Below are 18,600 nucleotides of genomic sequence, written 5' to 3' on the forward strand. Positions count from 1 at the left end.
GTAAAATCTCTAAAGAAAAGAAAAGAAACAGCAAAATTCAGATACCAGTTTGTTTTTTAAGGCAACAAACTGAACTTTACAGTATATTCTACATTTGTGGTTGACATTTCCCTCCCCCACCCCCTCAAATACCTCTAGATTCACTAGTCATTAGACTATTCATAACCTCCAAATATTCTCTATATACATATTTAGCAAAGAGCATATGCCTAACATCACTCTGACAGCAGTATAGTTAGCATACAATTTTAGAAAGATTACTATGTAGATCATAGAGATTAACCTTTACTTTAAAAACAAACAAAAACCATTCAATACTAAACAAATGGTTTTAAAATATTATGAAAACCCACGAGAAGATGATTCAACATGGGCTCTGAACCTGATAAAAACACACTTCAGAAAGACTATTAATGTTAAACTTCTGCCAAATGATGACCTTAAAGTGCCAAACACAAAAAAAAAATCTCTTAGGACCATTTTTCTAATAGATAATTTGTCCCTGGCTTGGCCATCTCTTTTTTAACTATACACAGAATCCTGCTAAAAGTCTGCATTCTAGTTGATTTTACAATAGAATGTCACATGTAAACTAAACAGGTTCTTGATATCAACAGTATGTTACCAAGGTTTTGCAATTTCTCAATCCAACAGTTGGTCACAGAGGTCAAGTATTATCAAGGCTCCTTTGTCAGTTCTTCATCCTGTCTGACACATCCATCCTTCAAGTACATGCAAGGCTCAATAGTTTGCAAGAGACAGACCCCGAGGCTGTTTAAGACACTGATGAAATAGGATTGTGAGGCGAACCCATCTGGGTAAGAACTTTATCCAGCCACTGGAGAGGGCCATGCAGGTGTATCTCAATCCAGCAAGGGGTGCTAGTGACATCCTGCCGATGGTATTCAGCTCCCCAGCCCTAGGGAAGAAAACACACTGGGTGTTGTTTAACTTGCTTAACTCAGTGGTTCAGTCTACTAAACAAAATCTCATCAGAGGTTCTGATTAGAACTATGACTATTTCCACAAGAGAAATGCATACATTACAACTGTACAAGTAATTTGGTGGATAATTTTCAGGGCATGGATGCTGGCCAATCAAAGTCTATCTACAGACTTCAGATTAAACATTACTGGTCTTTGGTAGTCAACGTTTTAAAATACATTTGAAATTTGTTTGAATAAAGGCATTTTAAAACATACTCATTTCCCATTACTGCAATGTTAAAATTTTATTTTAAACCCTTTCTTTTTGCAACAGAGACTTATTAGAGAGTTCCAGAACTGGTCAAATGCAAAGAATAAGTGTCTGTGAGATGCTTAATCCTAAGTGACACATCTTCAGTGCAACTTTTACACACAGGATGAATGCATCTCTCATCTGTCACTAGAGAAGTTTCTTTATGAAGCGGATGGTGATTAACACAGACCCACAACTGGCCAGTGTGCAGAGAACAGGAGGCTGCAGACTGCTTATCCCTGGACAGGACGCCTGTGTCAAACTCTGCCTCCCAACGGTCAGGGATCATTGTGGAACAGGAGGTGGAAAACTTTTAAGAGCCAGAAGGGGTGACAACAAGGACAGTCTTCCCAATAGCTGGTCAGTTACTCACAGGAACTCTCACAATGGTGACAGCATGCAAGTCCTATGCAAGCTCAAACCAGACAAAATCCCAGCATAGCCATGGGGAAGTGGTTAAGAAATGCCACCCCAACCTAAGGAACTTTTGACAATACATGGCTGCTGGGAGGGGGAGAGACAGTGCCTTACAGGGAGGGACGGGACTCTTGGTGGCCCTGGTGGATGGGCCCACTGAAGGACATGTGGGGACACAAATCAGACTTTACAGGCCGTGTGTGTGTGTGTGTGTGTGTGTGTGTGTGTGTGTGTATGAGAATTAAATTGGGTGGGGAGCAGTGGGGGAGGGGATCTAAATACTATCAAACTATATTGCGTGAAAAAAATCACAAAAATTCAATAGGAAACATTTTAAAATTTTATTTACTTATCTTATTCTACCAACCAACCTACCTATCAAGACAAAGTCTCATATAACCGCCTAGCCTGGAACTTGCTATATCGACCAGGTTGGCCTTGAACTCTGTGAGTTCAAAGCTACCCATTCCTGCCTTCCAAGTGCAGGCATTAAAGGTGTGTACCACCACTCCTGGCTTTATTTAAGATTTTATTTTAATTTTTAAATTACATGCCTATGTGTATGTTTGAGTGTGTTTATACACAAGTGCAGTGCCCTCCAAGTCCAGACAAGGATGTTGGATTTGAGGGCAGCTTTGAATTGTTCAACATGGGTACTGGTAACCAAACATGGGTTCTATGCAAGAGCACTATGCACTCTTAACCGCTGAGCAATCTCTCTAGACCCTTTATTCATTTGTGCTTGCATGTGGGGGGCCAGGTCAACTTTAGGGGTCTTCCTCAATCACTCTCTACCATATTTTTTTAGGCAGGGTCTCTTTCTGAACCTGGAGCTTTGGCTGATTAGGCTAGCCTGACTAGCCAATAAGCCCCAGGGATCCTAGCTCAGTTTCCCCTATGCTGGGATTAAGGTACACACTACCACTCCTGAATTTATTTTTTAACTTAATTATTATTGTGTGTATGTGCAGTGTGTGTGTGTATGCCATGATGTGAATGTGGAGGTCAGAGGACAACTCTGTGGAATCAGTTTTCTCTTTCCACCTTTGCATGGGTTCCAGGGATTGAACTCAGGTTGCCAGGTTTGCACAGCAAGTACCTTTACCCACTGAACCATCTTGCCAGTCCTTAGTTTTGTTTTGTTTTAATGGGTAGTAAGGATCCAAACTCAGGTCCTCAGGATTACTTTACCAACAGCCATCATTAATTAACTTTGAGACATGGTTTGAGTTTGCAGTCCAGGCTGGCCTGAAACTCACTATGTAGTCCCAGCTGGCTGTGAACTCATGGCAATCCTCCTGCCCTAGTCTCCCTCATGCTGGGATTACAGGTATGGACCAGCATGCCCATTTCTGTGGCACTGGCAACTGAATACAAGGCCTCCCATATGACAGGCCAACAGTCCTGTTAGCCCCAGCCCTGTTAAAGCTATTTTCAAATTTTCTCTTTATCATCAATTAATAAGGCAAAGGCGAAGCCAGACTGATTGGGTTAATGAAGTTCTATCTATCAGCAACACAGAGCTCTAGAACTTTCAGTTTCTCCATGAAACTGGCTGAACACCTAAGTGTCCCCAGCGCTCTTACTGATGCCTACTCATTGCCTTGAAGCCACAGAGTCTGTCATTCCTTTGGACAAGGTATTTTTCTAGATGGCTTCAGAATGACCAATTAAGACAATAAAGTTCTGTAGAAGTCACAATAAAAGCCAGGTATAGTAGTGTGTACCTATAATCCCAGCTCTATTCAGAGGCTGAGGCAGGAGGATCATGACTTTAAGGCTAGTCTGGACTGCACAGTGAGTTTTTGGCTAGCTTGAGTTACACAGAGAGACTGTTCCAAGTTGAAAAAAATTGGGGTTGGTGTGAGTGGACAACAGAACACACACATCTGACAGGTCCTTGTTTCAGGAAGAACGCTGGTACTCAGGCTCCATTCATCGCAGCTACTTACCGTCTGCAGAGGTTTTATAAAACACGTCAGACTATGGCAAGTTTTAGGAGAAAGCTGGGGAATGTGAACTCTGCCTGTGTGTGCCTACACACCTGTGCATTTGTCTGTTACTCAACAGCTACCACAAAGATTCATCTCTTTAGACAGTGTGCTCTCTGAAGGCATAGGGCTTAGCTCTGACCTCTGATATCCAGTACAGTCACTGGCACGAACTAGAAGCTCTTCAGACATATACTCAGCCAAACTGATTTGGACTTGTCAAGATATGGGAGAGCTTAAGATATAAATAATTTATAAAACACGTTTTTAGGGCTGGAGAGATGGCTCAGTGGTTAAAAGCACTTGCTGTACTTCAGAGGATCTGGGATCCTCTTCAGAGGATCTCCCAGCACCTACATGGTGGCTGACAACTGTCCCTAACTCCAGTTCCAGGGGATCCAACGCTCTCTTCTGGCCTCTGTGGGCATTGCATGACGCAGGTGCACTTACACTCATGCAAGCAAAACACTCATGCACATGAAATTTTAAAAATTGGTAAAAATGTTTTTATATTAACATAAAAAATTATCTCAAAAATAGCACAGGATTTCCTTGAATGTAAGATGCTCTGCTTCCTTTCTGCAAGACCCGTGTAGGGAGTGTAAAGCAGTGGCCCTTGTAACAAACAAGTGCTGCAGAAAGGTGCAATGCTTCTGTTGCTAAAACAGCTCTCACCATGTTGCCAAGGTTTATTTAAAAGATATATTTGTTTCTATGTGTCCACGTACACATGTGTGCAGGTGCCTGCAAAGGCCAGAAGAGGGTGTCAGATCCTCTGGGGCTGGAGTTTTAGGTGGTTATGAGCCACCTAACTCAAGTACTGGGAACTGCGCTCCAGTCCTCTGCAAGAGCAGCAAAAGCTCGTAACAGCTGAGCCATCTCACCAGCCTATCACTAAGTTTTTAAATAAGGTTTGATGCCCTGAATTCTTAAGTCTGGCTTCCCAGCCATACCCATTACATCCTGCACATCTCTCTCCAAGCTAGTCGTATTAAATTCTTTTATGCTGTGTTACAATTAAACACAGAGGGGGCCATATGTATCTTGAAGCTAGAGACTTTAGGTCTTTTTAAAACTATTTTATTTATTAATTTTATTTTATGTGTATAAGTATATTGCCTGTATGTGTATAAGTGCACCCATAAGATGCAATGCCCAGGGAGGTCAGAAAAGGGCATTGGATCCCCTGGAACTGGAGCTGTGAATAGCTATTTACCACAATGTGGGTGCTGGGAACTGAACCGGGGTCCCCTGTAAGAGCAGCTAGTGCTCTTAACTGCTGAGTCATCTCTCCAGCACCGCAATACTTTGGATATTTCTTTCATTTTGTGCCGTTTCTCTGGAATAGTGCTAAAATATTTGCTGAAAGAATATTACTACATCTCGAATGTATGGATTTGCATTCTAACTACCTTCTGTTAGTATAAAGGTTGTTCTTGGTTGTGTAAAAGTAAATTATTACAATCTACAAAAGTAACAGTTAAAATTGATTAGGGAATCAATAGAAAATGAATGCAAGGAGAAAGCTAATTGGAGTGTAAGAGCCATAAATTCTTCAAGAATTCAATAATAATAGCTTCATCAAAGGACCTCAAGAATAATTACCGCAGTCCCAAGTCCCTCCATTCCCATTTTACAGATCAAGAGCATGAGGCCCTCAGGCGAGACCCTGAGCCTCAACCAGTTGAAAGGACAGTTGCACCCAGAACTGCTTTTCGGTTCACAACAGTTTTTTTCTTATAAAAACAAACAAAAAAACCACTTTGGCAAGTCACTGGCCTCATTTTGAAAATCATCTGAGCCAATATGCTAAGTCAAAAATTAAAAAGCACTTGTGAGTAATGAATGAGGAAAGTCTCCGTGGTCTCATCTGTCCACAACACGTAGGTCAACCTCTTTAAGGGGTAAAAACCCTCCTTTAATATTAAAGAGGTGCCACATTCAGCTATGAGGTAGGAAAAAAATATTAGACCGGAAAGACACCTTTGATCTAGAAGATGATTAAGAAAGTAAGGTCCCAAAATTATCCTTAGTAATAAACACATTACTCAACAGGTTTAACAACAAGCTAGGTGAGCTTGTGAAGACAGCACATGAAAGGCAAGTGCCTCATCCAAGTTTATAATTAGTTCTCTTTCTCAAGGTGATGCAGGGTGAAAACTGATCTTTGAGACCAGACAAGTCAGTTACTAGAATAGGTCATAATCAGATATTCATTTTTTTTCACATTTCAATGATATCTTTAAAACTTTCTCACTGGTGGAAGAGGACAGAGATAATTTATTATGAACAATGTCTTGAACCCTCTTGGTTCTCAAACCTTACAAACAACACACTCTTAGAGCAAAGGGCAAGTGCCTTCCCAACTTTTGAATTATACATAACACAAGATTTACTAGAAATACTTAAAAAAATCTGACGAACTGAAAATAATTTCCAGTGTGATTAACTATTATTTAATATTTTTATACTCATTTATTGTGTGCCTGTGTGTGTGTGTGTGTGTGTGTCTGTGTGTGTACACATGGCAGTCAGAGAACAGGGTAAGGAAGTCTATTCTCTCCTACCATATAGGTCCTGGGAATTGAACTCAAGTCGTCAGGGTATGCACTGAGTGCTTTTACCCCCTGAACCATTCTCATTGGCCCTGAACTTTTATTTTTCAGAAGCAGATCATGCAGCAAATATTATCACCATAAAAATACTAAAGAGACAGAGTGAGCGAGAGAGAGATTTATTCAGCTGATTTCATAAGACAATCATATATTTAAACTACATGTTAAACACATACCATTTTCTATGGTATTACAGAGGCTATGGTGTTGGGGAAATAGCCCCATGGGTAAAATGCTAACCTTGAATACCAGAGACCTTCAGTTCAATCCCCAGTACTACCTAAAACGGGGTAGAGTAGTGGCACCAGGCCTGTAATCCCAGTCACTCCAGAGGTAGAAGCTGGAGGATCACGACTCAAAGCTCATCCTCAGTCAGACCTAATGAAATGGTTCAGGGGTTAAAGGCACCTATCACAAGCCTGATGACCTGAGTTCAATCCCTGAGACCCACACGGTGGGAGAATTGACTCCTGTAAGTTGTCCTCTGACCACAAGGGTCTGCAGTGATATGTATGTGTACAAATTACACACACACACACACACACACACACACACACACACACACGCACGCACACACACACACGTGCACACACACACAAAGTAAATACACAGTAGCTGAGACAGTGCTACTTGAATAGGGAAGGACAGCAGAAGCAGCTACTGATAGCACAGCATTTTTATGTCCCAGCACAGCCTCCTGGTAACTGACACTCTGGTCAGACGTTGAAAAATCCCTCTGTGCATCAAGAACACACAGGTTTAGATATTATGAGAAAGCACAGGATGTGGCACATGTGTACCACAGGGATCAGAGCCCCTCACCTTCACAAAGCTCATGCGTATGGTACACATTTTGGTGAGCTCATAGACCGTCTCGAAACCATGATTCACAGATTGTGCCAGTAACTGAGCAAATTCTTGGTTGTTGAAAATTTTCAAGCTGCACCCACTGGGGATCTTGCAGACGGTTGTGGGATGAAATCCATGGTGGTAATTGCAGTTCCGACTCTGCACAAAGATGCTGCTGTCACTCAGGCATTCAGCATACACCTCTCCTCCAACGTAATAAAGGTGAACTCCTGCAGGAAGACAAATCATGCCAGTTAGTTACCCCAGATGCAAGGCAGCTAAGCAGCGTCAAGGTACAATTATAAGTTCATGAAGGGTTTGAACTTTGGCTAGTTACACGGCATTGTCTAAGTCCTGAACAACTAACAGAATCTTGGTTAATTGTACTGTCCTTGTGTCAAATGTGTTTAAGAAATAACAGAGAAGTCTCTCAAAAACAGTAACAAAGTATAGCAATTTCATTTTGGTTATTTAATACTCTGCTTGGCCATAGTTTAAAGTGTTTTCAAACTCTAAATAGGAAGTGTAAGAAAACCTGGACTTTATTGGGGGATCCTGTGTGTATTCACCCTATAAGGCCTCCCACATTGATGCCAGTGCGAAGTTGCTGAGAGAACGTCAGAGGAGAGACAAGGGGCACTCAGTAAAGGTGGAGGAAACACTGTAAGACAGAAGGTCTCGTTAAAAACAAAGACTGAAAACTAGAAAAAAATGTCATACTATGCGAAATAAGAGCTCAGCAAAAATAACGACCTACTGAAAGACCAAGAGCACAGGCAACAGGTCTTAGCTGGCTTTCAAAGGAAGGGAACGGGATGGCCAGCTGGCTCTCCCAGGGAAGACGGAAGGAAAAACAGACTCCACAAAGTTGGCCTCTGACCTCTGCATGCCCCCGGCCCACATCACAGACACATAAAATGAATAAAGAAAAATCCTTAAAAGAAAGAAAAGGGAAAACCCCCAGAACAAAGGCTGCTATTAAAGGACGTGACACAGCTACTAGCTGACAGTCACAGGCAGGGTGGCTTCAAATGAAAACCTTAGTCAATGTACAGCAACTGTCTCAGGAAATACCACATGGTGCTTCTCTGGACACGCGGGGGTTAGGACTTCTGTAACAACTAAATACCTGCTGTGGTAGAAAGTTGTTTTTTTGGTCTGATTCAGAGGAATCTACAAGAAAGCTTTTTTTCCCTTTGATTATAAAAATAATGAATTTTCATTTTTAGAAAATTTAGGCAATAAATCAAAATACAGAGATGCAGAAAATATTCCTTTAGTGTTAAAGGAATCAGCTGTTACTATTTTAAATTACTGTATCTAGATTTATGTATTATTAAAGTTTCCTTGTAAATTTCTGCATGATTGTGTGTGTGTGTGTGTGTGTGTGTGTAACTTATTTACTGATTCCCACATCAGTGGACCACTGTGTTGATACCAATTTTCTGCTATTATCTGAATGCCATGATAAATGTCACAGGACAGTTTTTACTAATATTCATAAGACAGGTTCCTGGAAGTTAAATCACTGGATCGAAGGCTTTTGAATCACTTTGCCAAACGACTTTCCAGAACATTTGTATTGGTTTATACCACATCAGCAGTGTGGGAGCACTTTGTTCATCTGACCCATACCAGCATTGAACCTGAGATTAAACAAAGGCAAAGTCCCTAGTTCGTAGTTGAAAAACAATGTAATTGCTTTAATTTGCACATGGGGCTGGGCATGCTCTCACGGTTTATTAGCCATTTGGGTATCTCTGGTAAACTCACTGTCTCTAGTTCTCACCTATTTATCCCACTGGGGTTCTTGGGTTTGTATTATTTTTTCATGAGCTGAAATAATAGGCCAGATATAAATAATTTATCTCATGTCTCTCTGCTCCCCTTTTGTGTTTCCATTTTATTCATGATGCGTACTTTTTAACCTAGAGAACTTTGAAATCCTTTAGTCAAATCTCTTAGGATCTTTTTGGAGGTAGAAAACCTCTACCTCTTAGATCAAATGTATTTCATCTAGCTTTTTAATTGTTTGCCTTTTATGAATACACATTAATCCAGTCAAGTGTGGTATGAGGTCAGGATATCTCCCCACCACCCTCAGGCCTCTCCAAAGCTAACTTTGTACTGCAGGACCATTAGGGGACTCTACTGGCCTGTTATGATCACTTAACATTAAACTTTTATATACAGTACAGTCTGTGTTTAATTTACTCATTGTCTCATCTATACACTGATTTACTTGTAGCTTTTCACTGGTTTATCAGTCCTAATACAAAAACTTTTTCTTTAGAGTCCATTTTAGATTTACTATTCTTATTTTTCCAAGTAATACTGGATATACATTATCCAACTTTCACAAAACATCATACTGGAGTTTAATTTGTTATAAACACAAAAGAATTTAGGAAGAATTAATAGCTACTTAAATGCTTTCACAATATTAAGCCATCCCTTTAAGGAACACTACCTATTTATCCAATTTTCTTTCTCTCTTAGTATAAAATTTGATTTTCTTTAGTATAATTCTCATATATTACAGGTTCAGCTTATTTCAAAGAAATTAGTGCTTTCTGTTGCTACTAGGGATCAGATTTTCCCCTCCAATTTATTTTCTAAGTAGTTCTGATTGCTATGTTAGGAAAAAATGGAGATACAAGCTTCTTGGTAAACACACACACACACACTGCTCATCTGTAAGCTGGCAGGAGTGAAAAGACACAGACTTGTACATATCTAGAAAGAGCAGAGATTAATAAAAGCTTTAATTTGGCAGCATATATCAAGGACTCTGGCCTACTAGCTTCACTCAAGAATCTACCCCAAGAATACTATCAGTCAGTCATGTCATCTACAAATGCTGCTAACCTTGGCACCCTCCCATGATCTATATAATTCTGCATGGTACCCCTCAGGCATCTGGAAGAACTTTAAGTAAGAGCATTCCCAGAATCCCTATTTCCCTCCTAACTTTTTAAGAGGAAATTGTACATTTTTTATGGCTTTGGGGGAACAGTCACCTTTACAATTTAATGAAAAATATATTCCCCATGATAAATGTGTTTACACATGACTTGAGAGACTTGCAGGTCCAGGAAGACACCTGTGTGTGCTACCTACTCAGGAGCTACCATTCCACCATGGCTGAAACTCATGTTTTCTTTTCTTATCATACATATGAAGGGAATGTCCATCAATGTCTACTTAAAGGATTGTTGGGGTTCCTTTTTGAATCTAAGTTCAATATTAAAGCTTTGTCTCAAATGCCTCTTAAGTCCGTGTTAAAATAACCTTTTAAACTGGTTTACTGCTATAAACTGCCCAAGCTTTCAAAAATTTTTACTCTGGAAATAATTTCAAACATAAAAAAAGCTGAAGTAGAACAAAGAGCAACGAAAAAGAGAACAGAGAACATGAGGTAACCGTTATCCAAGGTCGTCTGCTGCACAATGCAGCTCACTTGCCCTGTCACTCAGGCCCTCCCGCCTGCTGCGCACACATGCGTGTACACACACACACACACACACACACACACACACCCCTGTATGCATTCTTTAGAGACAGATAGTAAGCACAGACATTTTTATACATATATACTTTTTTCCTGCACCATTTCAAAATGACTCTTTATCGCTAAACACTTAAGTGTACAAGTGTGCATTTCCTAAGGAGCACATGACACATCTTATATACACAATACAGTTTGCAATGCCAGGAAATTCAAGCGATACATACCTTTATCTAATGTGCATACTCCTGTTTTGTCTGATGTCTTCAAGTACCCTTTCTAGTATTTCCCCTTTCTATAGAGTTCAGGACTATGCCAACAGTCAAATCTTAGAGACAGCTATTATATCCTTTAATCTTGAATTGGGAATATTTCTGCATCTTTTTTTGACAGATATTTCATATTTCTCACTCTTTTAAACTTTATTTTTATTTATGTGCATGTGTGTGTATGTGCATGAGAATGCCTGTGGAGACCAGAAGAGGGCCTAAGATCCCTCAGAGCTGGAGTTACAGATAGTTGTGAGCAGCCTAATGTGGGTGCTCAGACCTGAGCCCAGGTCCCCTGCAAGAGCAGCAAATCCTCTTAACTGTTCAACCATCTCTCTGGCCCCCAATCTACACTCTTTAAAACAGACTGCTTCTCATGTGGATTTGTCTGATGTGTCCCCAGGATTGGGTCAGATTCACATTTTCAAGTGGAATTCTGGGAGGGTGATGTCCCTGGCCTCTCAGGGCTCCCCATCTGGAGGCATATGTTACCCATCTGACTCTCAGTGGTGACGTCAAGATGGGGGAAATCAATCAGACAATTTACTACTCTGCATCTTTACTCGCCTTTGAAAGTAATACATCATTTGTGGAGAAACACTTTAAACCCATAGAAATATCCTGATTCGTATAAAAATTTCTCCTTATATTCGGCATATAGTGATGATTCTTTTTTTAAGAACTACATTTACTTATTCATTTTCATGAGTGTGTGGTATGTAAGCATGTACAGCATGTGCCACGGCTCGTGTGTGGAGGTCAGAGGACAACTTTTAGGAGTCGGTGCTGTCCTTCCACCACGTGGAAATGGGGATCAAATTCAGGTGGTTGCGCTTGGTGGTAAGCACCTTCGCCGTCTTGTAAGCCCTACACGGATGGTTCTTGCTCGGTCTTTACCACAGTGGTTGCAAAAATGATGATTTTTGTATTCTAGCACTTGCTTTACATTTATCCATCACCCTTCCCAATTAATTTATTCCTCTATTTATGATTAGTATGGCCAAATAAATTATTTATTTTTATTGTATGTATATGAGTGTATTGCCTGCATATATGTAAGTGTGCCTGTGTCATGCAATACCCGTGGAGCCAGAAGAGGGTGTTGGGTTTCCCTCGAACTGGAGAACAGAGCTAACAACGAACTGTTGTTAGCTGCCATGTGGTTGCTGGGAATCGAACCCAGGTCCTCTGCAAGAGCAGCCAGTGCCCTCGACCGCTGAGCCATCTCTCCAGCCCCTGAATTCCTCTTTTTAAAAAATGTCTTACTTTTATTTTGTTCACTAATACTACAAGATAATTTAGCGTAGAGTGCAATATGACTATGGACATGCTCAGTTACTTTTTTCTTTTTCTTTTGGCTTTGAGTTCTTGGTCCTTCAGCTGCTTAGTCTTCTGAGTGGAGGCATTAAAACATTACACCTGGCAGTTTTGTTTAAAATTCTTTGCTGCAGAACTTTATCTGTGGATTCTGAATCCAGTTTCAATTACCCACAGAAGAAAAATGTTTTTTTTAAGCAGCAGTACCAACACTACTACATACAGATTCTGCCTTATCGTGATTGATTAAACAAATTGTGTAGTATAACAACTGTTTACATGGCCCTGACAGTGTGGAAATGTAACACATCTAGAGAGGACCTAACAAGGGAGGATGTACACGGGCTCTATGAAACACGTTTTATAGGAGGGAATTGAACACCCATGGATTTAGTGCTCTCAGGGGTCTGGGACAATCCCTCCACAGATAGCAAAGGACAACTGTACTTTGGTACCGAAGTGCTCTCGCTGTGCGGTAGAAGCCGCTACAAGTCGGCCCCTGGAAGGCGCTATCATTTCCTCATTACTTCCTCCCTTTTGAGCCGTTTCAAGCTCATCTTGTCTTGGCTTAGGACCAGCCTTGGTTCCTCCGAGTTGGGAAAAAGTATTAGCAGTGATGATCTGGGCACGGGATGTGCTTATCGCTACTGGGCATCTTTGCTTCTTGGCCCTTTCAGTAGACAGAACAGAAACTGAATGCATGTTCAGACTGTAGAGAGATAGGTTCATAAATAGACAGACAAACACACAAGCACATAAACACATTATTAAGTTATGATTTTACACTGACACCTCCACAGACCGTCACACCCCTTTCTTGACTCCATAGTGAAAATGGTGCTCTGAGCATTACCCACACATTTAAGCACATAGCAAGTCACAGTTCCAGCCAGCTCCTATCAATATCGTGACAGGGAAAATGCTAAAATCACCAAATAGAAGAACTTCTAGAAAATACAAATTTGAAAAATACTTCCAAACTGCAGCCACTGAACATTAGTTGGTGTTTGCCATGGGAATGACAGTCACTTCTGGGGTACCAGGGCTACACGAGATGGACATCTAGAAGAGGTAACGGGAAGACTACCTTTTCCAATATGCCGTCTGGTGTTCTCAATAGTAGAATTCCGGTTAACGTTGGAGAGCAGCCCAAGGCAGAAGCGGTTCTTGTTGTTGGAAGGATCAGTGAAACCATCCACCAGCACACTTGTGGAGGAGGCATGGAACGCCTCACCCACACGGTTGTTGAGCTCATAGTAGACAATAGAGCACCAGTGTTTTGGTTCCTCATATGCAACTGCTTGAACATCTGTAAGAAGGAAAGACAAGGTTCTATATCAGTCACGGTTTGCACCTGGAGCGCCCCCAAACTGAAGCTGCACTGTAAAGCTGGCTCAGCACTATGGAATGAAGACAGAGGAGGGCAGCTGCGATTACCAAGTAATTTAATTTTTCTATGAGGTCTGAAGCACTTCTTATTAAGGGTGGCGTTCTCCTTTAATTGGGGAACAATTTTCTTCAATGACTAGCAGAAAACCAAAATACCAGCTAAACAAGCCTAGTGACAGCAGTTGCTGAATACTAATGACCTACTACTTGCTCTTTAACATGCAGAAAGGAAATCACCCCTACCATAGACCCTGGCACACCATCTAAAAAACCCAACAAGTGACAAGTGAAAAAGCAAGTGGGACAGAACAACAGAGAGCTGGAGATGTGCCGGAGGGCTGGCACGGGAAGGAGCTGCTTCTGGCAAAGCCTGGGTGTACCTACGTGTTCTCAAAGCCCTCAAAATTAACTTGTAACTCCGGGTGAGACTCAGCTTGACTTCATACGAGGTTGCCAGTGATGACCACAGCTCTAGTTCTGCTGTGATTCTAACTCAGGAAGTAATCTTGCCAGCTGGCCATTCTCACAGAGTGAATCATATCTCTCTCATCCAGATTTCATGCTAACTCCCTTATATCTGCTTTAAGTCATGCAGAGCAGGTGTGTTTTGTCTCTCCATTCCCAGAATGGGCCAACAATGGAAATTACCCAACTTTACTGACAGGATGCAGCTTGTTAAGTCAAATCTCTTAAGACTAACTAATCTCTAAACAAAATGTGCTTCTAAATGCTTTTAACTAAAAAGTTTGAAGATAAGTTGCTTCTGTAGCAAAACCTCTTGTAACACTGCTTTAGAGATTCCAGGAACACAAATCACAAAATTTCTAACAGACCAAGTCTATAGTGATCTGAGGTTCATGGAGTCTTAGGTGTACAATCCTAAGAAATGGAAAGAAAATCCACAGTCAAACACGGTTAAGGGAGAAGAATTTGTTTTTAATACCAACCTGAAATTCACCTCATTTTAGAATTTGGTTTGAAAAAACAAACAAACAAACCCCCCCCAAAACAAAGAAAATGTTCATCTAAAAACCTACCCAGGGTCTTAGTTACTTTATACGCTTAAGTGGGTCCGCTGAAAATACATACACTATTTCCCTTGTTTGCTAAACAACTAAGTCACACCATCCGTGACAGAAGGCCTTTACTAGTTATCAGAGTGTTCAAAAATACTATTCATCTAGGTTAGAAGCTGACACACTTTCCTTCCTATAAAAGGCCAGAAAGATTTTGTAGGGCATATGGTCTTGATCACAATTCCACTCTGACTTTGTAGTACAAAAATGGTCTTAGATAATATGTAATGAATGGGCACAGCTGTGTTCTAATAAAGCTTTATTTACAAAAGTAGACAGCAGCCTGACTGGTCTGTGGGCTGTAGCTTGCTGACCCCTGCTCTCGGAAAACCATCAAGGGCAGCAACAGGAAAGAGGTTAACATTCCTTCCTGTGGAAATAGTGTAAATCTACTCTAGTGGGGAACATTTTAAAAACTGCTTAAAGGAAAAAATCTTAAAAGTAAGGTCTCTATTTTGGGAAATAGGCCTAATCTTCACAATATAGTTACAGGGTCCACAGAGAGTACAGTACTGTATCCATGACTCCTGCTATACTGCTCCCCAAACAGAAAATCCAAACATGGGTGGGGTAGGGGTTCTTTTCTCAGACTCTATGTGTTTACTGCTAAATATATGGTTAAGAGAATGTTCTAAAGGTGACCAGGAGCCATAAAATAAAGGAAAAAAAAATTAAAGTCTGATTTAAAAGCTGTGTATTCTAATTTACTTCACTGTACATCTAAGATTCTTTGGGATTATTATCACTGTTGAAACAGTTTAGGGTCTCAGCAAAGCTGAGCATAAAGCAGAGCCTTCTCATAGGCCCTCATCCCCGACACATGCACAGCCTCTCCCACTCCTCTCACACTCCAAGATCCCCAGCCAGTCAGTATAATCAAAGAACCTCCAAGAACACATCGTGTCCTCTGAAAGACCAGAGGCAGCATTAGGGACACTCTTGGAGTTACAGTCTATGGGTCTGAACACATGTATAGGACAGATAGCAATTATTACAATATCATATAGATAGCATCAAATTTTAAAAACGTAAGCAATTCTGAAAAAGTCTGAGGCACCTCCTACTTTACTAAAAACAGTGTTAAGATTAAAGTAGGATGAATCTAGCCACCAAACTGATTTTAATGTCATTTTGCTTTGCGCCCACGCTGACAGCTTGGTGAGGCGCCTCCTGCAGGAGTTACTGACTTGGAGCTTTTACTCAGCACAACACCATGATACCTCACGGTGGCTCAGTGACTGTCTGGGGGTGCTCAGTGACACTAGCACCCGCCCTCTGCACTCTATCGAGCACACTCAGTTTAGCACTGGGGACCTGGGAAACAGGTGGCGCCTCCACCTAGTCACAGTCCTGAGGCTAAAATGGAGCTGGCAGTGAAGGCTTGCCCTTCAAGCAGAGGGGGAAAGCAATGTTCAGTTCTGCTTGTAAGTTCTTCACAGAGAAAGGTGGAAAAACTTGTGTTTTCATTTCTTTTGGCAGCAAAGTTAGGATCTAATAGAGGGGGAAGGAAACAAATGCTGGTAAGTAGCAGTGACAGAACAGGGCTGGGGACAGACGGTTTGAGTGTCTATTCTATGACCAAAGAAATCTGGAAACCCAGCTGTATGAATTTCTAATTTTGACAATCACTGCTGGAAACAACACTCTAGGAGATGGCCTCTCAGGGCCTCCTGCCCAGTGCAAGACATTGCTTCCAGCCCCGATTCTATGCCATCACTTACTGAAGACACAAACATCGAAACAGATGACCATATACCTGCACCCTGGCCTTCATTAGTTAAGCTGGTGTTTGTGCTCTTTAAGAAAGACAAAGGAAAGTATAACCAAAGAGTAAAGTGATCAGTACATTTCTTTAAGAGTTCAAGGGATTATACTTCCTAGACATTAAGCTTAAGTCCATATAAAAAGTTATTTAGACAATTATTTCTCATTGATGATTTTGTTCCTAAGCAGAAAGTGCTGCTCAGATGTAAGACTTCAAATCTTGGTCTGCAATACTGTAGTGCCCACCTGTAGCTAAGGGAGACAACCAGCTATTGTTCTAAAATGATAGATAAATTTGTTTTCTCCCCCTATCTAGAAGCCCTTGAGAGGGACCTGACACTATTTCTAACCACTTCAACAGCTATCAAAATACCTGAAAGCAAATCCTGAATCCATTTCTCTAGAGTCCAGCCTTGGAAGACAAAAGAAAAATGAGGAGGAACCCAATAGAGGGATGCTTTTGGACCAATGGACTCTCATTATGAACATTTGAAAATTGCCCTGTTCTGACTTTTTTTCTACTTCCCTGTCTAGAACTTATAATGCTAACTACTCTCCTTCACATCTCCTATGCACCAGTCAGAAACTTTCTTTTCCCCCTACAGAAAAGAGTTATGCAATTTGGGAGTTTTTTAGATAGACCCACTGAAGGGGTACCCCAATTGCCTCACCCTGTGTCCCTGTTCAGCATGGAAGAAGCCAGAGAGGTCTGCACCAGAGCAGTCATTGGTAATTTGGGTAAATCCTCCAGGGGATGGCATGATAGGTAGGAATTGGCTAGGCAGTTAAGGTAAAAAGACCCTAAAGAAAAGTAGCCAGTTTCTTGGCTAAAAGTCACAATGTCCTTGGGCCTTTTAGCATCATACTCAGTTCCAAAGGCCAAAAATGTTGAAAGTATTTGGGAGCTTTTATCTAATCCTTAAAAGATTTTAGGGTTATGTCTTCAGAGGGGAAAATGCTGGAGTAGTAAAGAGCCCCATTAAAAAATAAAAAAAAAAGATGAGTACATGAAGTTATCAGAAAGAAGTGATGGGGAGATACGGGAGGAGTTGGAGGGGAGGGAGTGGGCATGGATTTGATCAAAACACCTTATATGCATGTATGAAATCCTCAGTAAATTATTTTTTAAAAAAGCACATTTGCTACACAAAACAGGGTTTAAAGCTTTACCACTTGCAACCCTTTTACACCTGAAAAATTTTTGTACAACCTTGAGTATATATAAGTACCTAAAGCAAGTATGTACATTGTGTATTTATTGTTAATAAATCATAAATAAATATAGTTTTACAAATTCATATATATACACACCACTTTACACCTACCAAAGGCAAAAGCGAATATGCATAGTAATGAGACAGATATATCCCCTTTTTTACATAAAGAATTAAATCTTGGCTGAATACTTAACACTACAGGATGTAGAGCATCTTTCATCTTTTTCAGAGTGAGATAAGTTTGATTTTATAATCACCAATGCTGAAATGCCACTCCAGTTAAATACACAGTATAAAATGAAGGAAATATGTTTAGGACCACTTCAGTAACTGCTGGAGATTCTATCCTAATCCCAACAAGACTTTTTGAACAATTTTATATGAAACCTAAGTCAGCAACTCAAATGGTGATTTTTAAAATCAAACACCCTAACACAGTACAGTCCAACGATATACTACTCTGATATATGCTGAGGAATGATTTGGATAATATCTTTGTTTTCTGTAATGAAATCATTATGTTTCTGTAAGAGCAAAAAACCCTGCATATACAGTAAGAACACCACAATCCATAACACAACAGTCTTGAATCTGAGCCCTGGTGTCCCAGGCAGCATTTGCTGGCCTTGACGGGCATACATGGTGAAGTCTCTCAGTAAGACACAGGCGAGCACAGCCAGAAAAGTCATGGATTCATCACAGGACTGGCTTTGAATTAATTTTGGTAGCTGTGCATCAAGTTCAGAAAAGTTCTATTCTTGCTCTGTTTCCCACAGTCCCACATTCAGTTCTGTGCTCCCATACAGGGTCGAGACCTACAGTCTAGTAAGAAGCTGACTCTAGAGAATTCTTTTCATTGGACTCTTTTAAAAATGCGCTGTATTTTTATCAAATAGCTGCCTTTTTAAGGACTAATAAAACTTGATGAAAGTAACATTTGGACATACA

At 40.7% G+C, this 18,600-nt stretch overlaps 1 protein-coding gene across 2 annotated transcripts in view; it reads right to left on the reverse strand.

Annotated features, from left to right (window-relative positions):
• Positions 1 to 494: 494 nt before the first annotated feature.
• The window catches only part of Smad1 (SMAD family member 1), a 76,550-nt gene continuing 58,444 nt past the window's right edge, over positions 495 to 18,600 (reverse strand). For both annotated transcript variants that reach the window (XM_008827481.3, XM_029560822.1), the window contains exons 5-7: positions 13,294 to 13,515; positions 7,086 to 7,342; positions 495 to 919 (exon numbers count right to left, since the gene is read on the reverse strand). In XM_008827481.3, coding sequence (XP_008825703.1) covers positions 776 to 919; positions 7,086 to 7,342; positions 13,294 to 13,515 — 623 coding nt within the window. In that variant the 3' untranslated portion in view covers positions 495 to 775. The remainder of the gene's footprint in view (positions 920 to 7,085; positions 7,343 to 13,293; positions 13,516 to 18,600) is intronic.

This window comes from Nannospalax galili, unplaced genomic scaffold (assembly GCF_000622305.1).
Source record: "Nannospalax galili isolate Female #2095 unplaced genomic scaffold, S.galili_v1.0 scaffold1272, whole genome shotgun sequence".
NCBI lineage: Eukaryota > Metazoa > Chordata > Mammalia > Rodentia > Spalacidae > Nannospalax > Nannospalax galili.